This window comes from Vanessa cardui, chromosome 30 (assembly GCF_905220365.1).
Source record: "Vanessa cardui chromosome 30, ilVanCard2.1, whole genome shotgun sequence".
NCBI lineage: Eukaryota > Metazoa > Arthropoda > Insecta > Lepidoptera > Nymphalidae > Vanessa > Vanessa cardui.
In genome coordinates this window covers 2,767,369-2,777,138 of record NC_061152.1, presented here as the reverse complement: position 1 = coordinate 2,777,138, position 9,770 = coordinate 2,767,369, and the positions used below count along the sequence as shown (strand labels likewise).

The following is a 9,770-nucleotide window of genomic DNA, read 5'->3' as shown; positions in this document are numbered from 1 at the left end:
CAGAGTTTATCGTTGTTCAGTCCCCGGTCTGACTAAGGGGCCTAGTGTTACCATTTATTAGTGTTTAGCTCCATAAACATTGACGCTGTAAGCAATATCAACCATTCCAGGCCCTATAATCTTGGGAACTAAGATGTTAAGTTCTTCGAATCTAGTTTAACTGTAAAATAATTGTAAACACAATAGCTAAAGAATAGTACCTTCTTATATCCGAGAGACTGTAATACATAATGTTATAATCAAACATTTTTAATTGTTTAGTGATGATAAATAATGTATGTATGAGATGGAATACGTCACAATAACTAATTGCTAAGCTAACATCTCAGTTTTATATATAAAAACTCTTTTGACGAATTACTAAAAATCATACCAAAGAGTTTTTATGTAGCATTCGGAACGAACAAATAGGTTTTATATATTTTACACAATTCAAACTTAATATCGATATAAATATAAATTATATCGATCTTAATATCGTCGATCCAGTATACCAATATATACAGAAACATATAATTATATCTTTAATATTAATATGTTACACCCTTCCTCCTGTTCTTTGACTTCATATTCAAAATCAACTTTAGGTTTATCGATACTAAGTCTATTTAACTTGTCCGTATCAATTTTCCTCGCTTCTAATTTAATGGGTGACTTTGGTGACAAGCTCGGTTTGAATTGACCTATTTTAGTTTTAACCACCGGTCTCCCAACTCTATTCCTTGTCTTTACTTCCTCTTTAACGGGGAAGTTTTTAACGACAAAGTCTTTGTATGAATCGTTGAAGGAAGACGGTGATTGATCTATATCTTTCAACCGTTTCATCGGTTTAATGTCTGTGTCGTTAGATTTGATTTTATCTATAACAGATTTGTTTGTTATATCATCATCTTTGATTAATTCATTGATTGCATCTACGTTGTTCGCTAATGAGAATGAATTTAAGATTTTTGGTGACGATGTATCAATGTCCCTTTCTTCTTTGATCGAATCAATCTTTGTCTTCTTAATATCTGTAATACTTTCTGTTTTATTACTATTTTTCCGTTTGCCTGTATTAAGATTACTATCTTCTAGCGCTTTAGTGATTTGGGAGTCATTCATATTCTGACTCGTATTCCGTATATCTACATTTGTATCATCTATTTCTTCATCGTAGTTGGTCAAAATTGATGTCATATCTAACGCTTTACCAACTAGTATCTTCAACGTTGATATATTTATTTTAGCCGCATCGACTACAATACCTTCCATTAACGTTTTGAACTGTAGATACATATCATTGTCATCAAATTCCAGATTTGGTAAGTTATTATATTCCTCGGAACGTTTTAAGAATGATGTTATGGAATACTTCTTATATTTATCGGATAGTGTGTAGTCTAACACTGTATGTTTGAAATGTTGCTTATAGAAATGAACCTGTATACCTTTCGAAAACTCTTGTATGACAATTGTTGATGGACAGAAATATGTGTTAGTTGATTTGTCACTATTTTCATCAACGGAGTTGCAATGGTAGTACTTTTTTGAGTCATATTTGTCGAGGATAGCGTAACTGGCGTTCGTTTGTTCTTCCATTTCCGTTTTCCATTTTGTGAATTCTGAAATAATAAAAATATACGAATTAAAGTATATAAAGAAATATCCTGTACATGTCCCGCTATAGGCTATTTGACTGGTTTTTAAAATCCATTTTACATTATTTAGTAGAAATTAAGGAACCCAGTAAAAGTTGTGTTTTTTTATTTCCAGTACATATTTGCCGAAAAATATCATATTAAATATTCCATATATAAATAGCGCGCAAAAACGCTACTTGGACAAAATAGCGCTGCAATGGGGTCGGTGACGTCACTTTCTTGTATTTTAATGTGTGGTACATATAGTAGAACAGCAAAGTTTACAAGAAAGTGACTTCATCATAAGCCCGGCCAATCAGGAGCGTTTTGCGTCAGGTGACAAAAATTTGAAAATATGCATTTTTATTTATGGATTTTTGAATAAATTAAGTTTTATTTTCAAGTTTCGTCAGTAAATAACCATTTTTAAACTCATAATATACACTGTCCCGGTCCCAGATAATTTGATAAAGAGCTTCTAGCTTCCACTGTACTCCAAAAAGAATTAAGTGACACACATATAATTGCATTAATTAAGATGGCCCAGTGATTAGAATGCATGCATCTTAACTGATGATTGCCGGTTCAAGCCCAGGCAAGCATCACTATATATATGTGCTGTTTATAATTCACCTCTTGCTCAGTGGTAATGGAAACCTGTCTAATTTCATCGAAATTCAGCCACTTGTGCATTCCCCCAACCCGCATTGGAATGGCAATGAAAGGCTGTATCTTTATTTATAATAAAATTCTATTACACTTACATCCACTCCAATTTCACTTCCAAAATTTCCATAGAATAAATTAAAATAAATTCCCAGCTTTGTCAACATTGAAAATGTAATTTTTTCCCAAAACCACTTTGAATATCATAGGTTAATCAAGATCAACTATTGAGCGACAAATTGCTATTAAATTTTGTTTATTTGGCTTTTCTCCTCTTGTCGTTGGAACACAGTATACACACATATCATTTTACTAAGTCTATTGTTATCCTTACATACATTATTCATACATTTTATCCCAATTCTAGTTACAAATAAATTATTACAAGTTTATGTAATAAGCTGATAGATGTTTAACTTACCCACATTTGTCGGGAAAAACATACTCTCCACTTCGTTACCGTGTAGACACAGTACATGTGTGTCGAAACTCTTTAAATTTGGAAACCATTCCTCACAGGCCATGCACACAAACACTTGACCCTCACTTTTCTCTTTAACTGTATTGTCACAAATGTGAGTTTGTATTGACTTTACTTTCCTTTTGCATTTTAGACAGAGCTCGATACGTACTGGTTGGATCAGACTGGGCGAGTTTGGTGGCCTGTAAAATATATATGACAAGAATTATCATCATTACTCTGAGTTTCAAGTTAGTTTAGGTAGCTTAGCCATGAATATATCATATTTGGTAGATTTAACATATTGAGTAATTCAGTTTTTAATTATAATTATGTAATTGAAAATTAAAAAAAAAAATTCTTTTAGTAAGTGATCACATATTAGATAATGAATAAGTGATTTGTCTTATAATTATTCTTTTATTTAAATTAATTAATGTAGATCTTAGTCTATGATAATATCTATGGTAATTAAAGAAAACTGTACATACACTTTCGTCCCCTGTCTGTTAACACAGTGGTACTTCTGAATGTGTTTAAGTGCTGGGAAATACGTCAAAAACACTCTAAAACATTTGGGACACTCGAACTCGACGGTTTTCTTCTTCTTTTCGGGCTTATTTTCAGGATTTACTTCATCTACAGGCGATTCACTTTTGACCACTTCCTTGGGTTTTTTATCACTGATTTTCGGCGTATTTTTCGGTGGTGTCAGTGTTTTCTTCACTGGTTTCTCTTTAACTTGAACTTTAGCAGATTTAATGGGTTTAATTATCTGTTTAGGCTTAGTTCTTCTTGTTATAATATTGTGCGCGGTACGCTGATGCCCTACGAGCGCGTCGGGTGTCATAAGCTTACGTCCGCATAAATCACATTTATACGCGGCACCTCTGTTCCGTAACTTAACCGCAGTTTTAGCGCCCATTTCTTCTTATTATGTCTCTCATTTATAAAAAATGTAAGATTTTTCACTGTTTTTGTAAATGCAGCGCAGAGCGGGATGACGCACTTTGACATATGTAAGTTGCTTTTGGTAAACTGTTTCTTGTTTATCTGTGGATTTTAACCTACTTTGAGAGAATGCTGTAAAGTGTAAAAATTCGATAAATTATCTGAATAAATTGAAAAGTAATTTAATAACTCTATTCATAAAATAAGTAATACGAGAAGTGTTTTTTTTTTCATATCATTAAAACTCCGAGTTGCGAAATAAATTCAACGAAAGTTATTAATTCTTTTTATGATTATGGAATAATAACTGCGATTCGTGTGCCTAAATTTTATAAACAAAACCGCGAACGTTTGCACTCTGTTACCATCTGAATTCTGATTTATTACTATGCAAAAATATTGACGCTAACAATAACAACAAAATATATTTATGTTTTACTTTCACTTTCAGACGTTCTATTATAAGTTGCTTAAAGTTTGGAAAGTCAGCATTAATATATATGAACTCAATTCGATATTTTAAACACCAGGTAAGGTCTTGTAAGGTCTGTACGTTTCATAATACATGGGTTGCTGCGTCGTTTTAAAACATGATGTTAACAATATGTGAGGAAATATGAACGTAAATCACATTGGTCCAACGTGTAGGTACGTGGCTATTAGTAATACATTGTTCAACTGTGGCGGATGTCAGTGTCGCCCGTCGTTTTTTGGCGGGAAACCGAATTTTCCTTGTTATAAATATATATATATTACTAGATTATATTACTGTTATATCGTTAATTATGTTTAACATGATAAGTAATTCATTAATACAACTCAATGTAGAATATAATAAATAAATTGCATAACAGCATTGACTTAAGAGAATTGGGGGTGTCTAATCCCCACCATCACCTAATCCTCTTGAGGGTAAACCCAAAAAAGAAATAATGGTGTCTTAAATTTGGTCATAAAATATTTTTTTGCACTTTAAATTTAATAGTCAATACAACTAAGAATGGTTGTACCTCAAAGTACAGTCGGGGTAAGAAAAGGTTCGTCACCTTAAGATCTATTTTCGTGTGCTCAGAACGAGCGATAATCTGCTTTACCGATCGAGAATGACATATTGCGACGCAATGATTTCATTTTTAGATTCCAAAGGTACTAAGAGCTTAAGGCTTGATAAAGGAATTTATTTGAAAACAGACAAAGGTTTTCTTACTCTGACTGTACATAAGGAGTTTGCAACTTCCAACTCTCCAGACTCTGTTTTCTTGGTCTAAAATAATTAGACGCGTTAGGTCTTTGACTTTTTTTCGAATAACAAGAAATATTACTACAGATAATATGTATTTGATCATTGAAATCTGTAAATAGAAAAAAAAAAGCCTCATTTTCAGGTTTAAGTTTAGGTAAATCCCAGATTGGACTGATCAAATGTTTGGGATTTCAGTTAAAATATTCTGAATATCAAGTGACAAAACTTCCATGACGTTTCTTCCGCTGAACTCATTATGGTTGTTTTGGATTTACTGTCCTATTTAATTACGAAAGAAATCGGCACAAATGTGTCTGACCACTTGTGCACTAGTTTGCCTCTAGTAGACCGTTAGCCAAGTTAGCCTAGTTTCCAATGATATATGCCACCGTAACTAAAATTAATCAAGATTATTATTATGGGACAATTAATTATAAAAATATAATATAGTGCACAAAAATGCCATCACAAAAGATATGTTTTCTTTGAACACATTACATTTTAGTTGTGGTTATAAAAAAAAACAGATTGTCTATTAACATTTAATTATCCATCTTTGGTACACCCCATAAAACAACCTCGTCTTCACTAGATGATAACAAATAATTATCTGTTGGATGGTGACTCAAAGACACTACCGGCTTACATCCCTGAACTAATTTTTGCGTGCATCTACTAGATACTAAATCCCAATAAAATATCTCCCCAGTTGCCGAACCAGAGATAATGTGGCTGTCTTTTTCGTTCACTGCATTTTCTAATAAAAAGTCTTTACTATCATGACCAGAAAAAGTATTTAATAACTCTCCTGAATCCTTATCAAACAATTTGATTGTATTATCTGTGCAGCTTAATATATAACATTGGCCATCATGTGTCATGCTGCCATATGTTATTATATGACCAATATAATCTGAGAGCATTTTTCCTACACGCATATCATACAAACGCATATGACAATCCACTGATGAAGTTAATACCTCATGGTCCGTAACCTGTATGGAGGTTATAGTGTCCTTTGCATCTTTCAATATCTGAACGGGCTCCTGCCTTCGACTGATAACGTCCCAAAAACATACTGTGTTGTCTACGGATCCAGATACAGCCATCGTAGATTCCTCATTGAACTTTACGCATGTTACAGAGCTCGCGTGTCCTCTATAGCGCCGTATAGGTTGTCCTGTGGTTACGTCCCATAATATAACAGATTTATCAGAACTACACGATACAATGTGGCTACTGTCACAGGAACCGGCCGCATCGAGCACTTCATTCGCGTGTCCTCCATAGGTTTTGAGTAATATTTGACTGTGTGGGTTCCAAAGTTTTATTTTCTTATCAGCGCCACAAGTCAAACAATAAGAACCGTCTACGTTGAATCGTACCGCTCGAACGACTTGCTGTTTGCATGTTATTGTTACTATTTTCGATAAAACCGACTGTTCTGACATTGTTTGTTTTTATTTTCATTTCATTGACATTGTCATTAATCGTAAACGTTATTCTTATTCATAAACAAATTTTACAACTTTTAATAACGTTCAAAATCAATTTAGCATATGTCATATTTAAACTGCCTTACAATGAAATGTACAATTTTTGAATAAAAACGTAACAAAAGTATTCCTTAACTATTATCTTAAATATTATTACCTTCATTACCTTCTAGTTGCATAATAAAGATGAATGATGGATGTGCAGTGTGCACTGTGCAGTGTAAACCAAAATGTTATGGAGTTAATCATACTATAAACAAATAATGGGTAAATGGTAAAATGAAGTAAACAATCATGTAATGTATTATTTTTTTTAGTGAAATTCGATTATTTTTGTTTCTTTGTACTTTTTTATATAGATATAAAAGTTCTATAAAAACTTTTATTTAAGCTTTCTTGATAATTCATAAATATTAATTCCATTGATAATTAAGGGGACATGGCAATTTTACATTATTGCAAGAATATATTTTGTTTTCTTAATATAATGGATTGCAATAGCCACATAATTAAAATATTTCTTCTGACAAATGTACTAACAATGTGTTAAACACTATTAAATGGGTGAATTGTTAATATTTGCTGCATTCGGATATAATACAATAGTTTATAATAGGTAGCTGAGATGGCCCAATAGTTAGAACGCGTGCATCTTAACTGATGATTTCGTGTTCAAGACCATGGAAGCACCACTATAAATATGTGCTTAATTTGTGTTTATAATTCATCTTGTGCTCGGCAGTGAAGGAAAACATCGTGAGGAAACCTGCATGTGTCTAATTTCATCGAAATTTTGATTTTGCCACATGTGCTTTCCACCAACCCGCATTGGAACAGCGTAGTGGAATATGTTCCAAACCCAGGGCCGCCGTAAGCGGGGGTGCGACGCGTGCACAGCACGCGGGCGGCACGTCCAGGGGGCGGCGAATTGAGCAATACATCACGTACCTAATTCAAGTCATTATTATAATTCCCACAAATCCTTAAGTAAAATAAATTATTCAAAGCATCCAAAAATATCGCACTCAGTAAAGTTAAAAGTCCGTCGTCTGTTATCCTATGAAAAACAATACTGTCGAAGTTAGGAGAATCCCCTTTAGCTTCCTTATCAATCGGTAGATTAGGTATCCGTTACTTGTAGCAGGGCGTTGTCGTAGGGCGGCTTGAAGGGTATCACGCCGTAAGTTATATTGGTGGTCGCTTGAAATAGCAGAGCTACGGGCACCGTTAAACCGGGCGCGGAGGGCATACGTTCGCTGTCGCAGGCGCAACGTGCTCAACGCAAACTTAGAGGTACACTTGTGGGCTGCACATCGTCAGTTAAAAAAAGAGTTAGAAAAGGCGTTAAGTAAACAGAGAGCAAAGGGGCGCCCTATCGTGGTTTGCGAGGGAAGCTCCGAACATACGGCGCTCCTGTTATGGAATAACTATCGCCAGATCTCCTGCGACTGATCGGGGAGCTATTTCCGGGGAAAAGGGCGGGTCATTCAACCATCGATGCCCTAAAACATCCTGAAGACCAGGACAATGGAGGCGGTGGTCCAAGGGAACGTAGTCCTTACGGTATCACCGGACGTGGCGAACGACTTCAATAGTCTTCCTTTCTTTTTTTCTTAATTTAATTTACGGCATCCACGGGCTCATAGGCAAAGGCATGGCTTTTTTATATTTTACATTTATACACTTTGGCGTTTTATACTTTATATTTTTACTTAACATCAGCAGATATTCGCTAGACTTCAAGCTCGCCGTCTTCCTTTCGAGACCATAGGACCATTTCGATATCACGAGTTGCCTTCCTATCTCAGAAGGCCGTTGGGGCATACCTCCAGGATCAGGTGATCCTTTGGGAGGGGGCGATGGACGACTTGTCCGGCGTTTGAAGTTGGTTTGACTGGCTCCTGCGGGCACCGACCTCACCCGGGATGGGTGTGTTGTGTCACGGTGACGGGGCGAACCTTTCAGATGGCGGCCCTAAAGTCGGAGTGTTGCTCACGGTGGATCGAATCGAGATGCTGGTCTTAATGGTTTCTCTAACTAAAACGGAGGGCCTCCTAATCCACGGTCCATGCTGAGGTCTCCTCGAGGAGCGTCTACCGCCCTCCAAGAGACGGCAATTAAGGCGCAGGCACATATGAAGGATCAGGGCCTCATCCTGGATGGAGCTTCGTGCAACATTTTGTCCAACTCAGCTTAAAGCTCATCAATGCCAACGTAGGAGGACCTCCTAAACCAAACACCTTGCCTGCGTGCGCTCTATGGCATTGTATTTTTTATTTATTGTAAATAAAAAAATCTAATCCAATACAGCCCATTTCCGGTCACTGCTGGATATGTCCAGTCCTATCCAATTGCACGCCACTGAGATCGTTCTTGGGCTCCTCGCATCCAGCTCCTACCAGCCGTCTTGCGTAAGTCGTCACTCCACCGTGCCCGAGGACGTCCTACACTACGTTTGCCGAGACGCGGTCTCCACTCTAGAACACGTTTTCCCCAACGGTTATCGGTTCTGCGACAAATATGGCCCGCCCACTTCCACGTTTCGGCTCCGTATGTCATGACGGGTAGGACGCACTGGTTGAAGACTTTCGTCTTAAGGCACTGTGGCATCGACGATGTAAAGATTCGACATAATTATCCAAACGCGGCCCAACCCAGCTGAATTCTTTTATTCACCTCGTCTTCAAGATTGTTTCTACCTAATCGCAAAGTCTGCCCATGGTAAATAGATTTTTGAACAACTTCGGAATCGTTTCCGGTAGAACATGTTCATTGAACATGACCTTGGTTTTATCCAAGTTCATCCGTAGGCCGATACACATAGAAGAATCAGCAAGCGTCTGCAAATCTTAAGTGAGAGATGTATTCGCCATTGATGTTGATGCCATGTCCTTTCCAGTTCAGCGTCTTGAACATATCCTCCATTGAATTAGTAAACAATTTGGGGGAAATAACGTCCCCTCGTCTCACACCTTGATGCAATGGTATGGGATTTGTTTGCTGATTCTGTACTTGGACGGAAAATACACCTATTTGGTTGGACTCCCTTAATGCTCGTAACAAGGTTCTTATCTTACGGAACCGTGAGAACAGTGTTGCTGACCCGCTTCGCCGAAGAAGACCAGTAGAAGGGGTATTCGCTATGGATGTCTTCTCTTTCCCGCCATAAGTGTCCCGGGGTTAGGGGTTTCTGTACCCTGAGAACTCCATAGGAAGTGGAACTTCGCAGAGGTGAGCCTACCGTTAGGACGTCACAGTAGTATGCACAAAAGATTTCGTAACATCCTCCAAAAAGACAGAGTGGGTCGCTAACGTTGGTTTTTTAGCAGGTA

General features: G+C 36.7%; 2 protein-coding genes across 2 annotated transcripts; both read right to left on the bottom strand.

Moving 5' to 3' along the window:
* Window positions 1-485: 485 nt before the first annotated feature.
* On the bottom strand, window positions 486-3,848 carry LOC124542080. The gene is made up of 3 exons (XM_047120013.1): window positions 3,240-3,848; window positions 2,710-2,951; window positions 486-1,604 (listed from the first exon to the last, which is right to left on the bottom strand). The coding sequence occupies exons 1-3, from the start codon at window positions 3,671-3,673 to the stop codon at window positions 517-519; spliced, it is 1,764 nt and encodes a 587-aa protein (XP_046975969.1). The 5' UTR covers window positions 3,674-3,848; the 3' UTR covers window positions 486-516.
* Window positions 3,849-5,375: 1,527 nt separating this feature from the next.
* LOC124542081 (WD repeat domain-containing protein 83) lies at window positions 5,376-6,435 on the bottom strand. Its single transcript, XM_047120014.1, has one exon. The coding sequence runs from the start codon at window positions 6,391-6,393 to the stop codon at window positions 5,485-5,487; it is 909 nt and encodes a 302-aa protein (XP_046975970.1). The 5' UTR covers window positions 6,394-6,435; the 3' UTR covers window positions 5,376-5,484.
* Window positions 6,436-9,770: the final 3,335 nt, after the last annotated feature.

Coding starts and splice junctions, on each gene's coding strand:
- LOC124542081 (XM_047120014.1), bottom strand. CDS start 6,393: ATGTCAGAACAGTCGGTTTTATCGAAAATAGTAACAATAACATGCAAA.
- LOC124542080 (XM_047120013.1), bottom strand. CDS start 3,673: ATGGGCGCTAAAACTGCGGTTAAGTTACGGAACAGAGGTGCCGCGTAT. Junction 2,952..3,239: donor AACAGACAGGGGACGAAAGT/GTATGTACAGTT, acceptor TATATTTTACAG/GCCACCAAACTCGCCCAGTC. Junction 1,605..2,709: donor GTTTTTCCCGACAAATGTGG/GTAAGTTAAACA, acceptor TTATTATTTCAG/AATTCACAAAATGGAAAACG.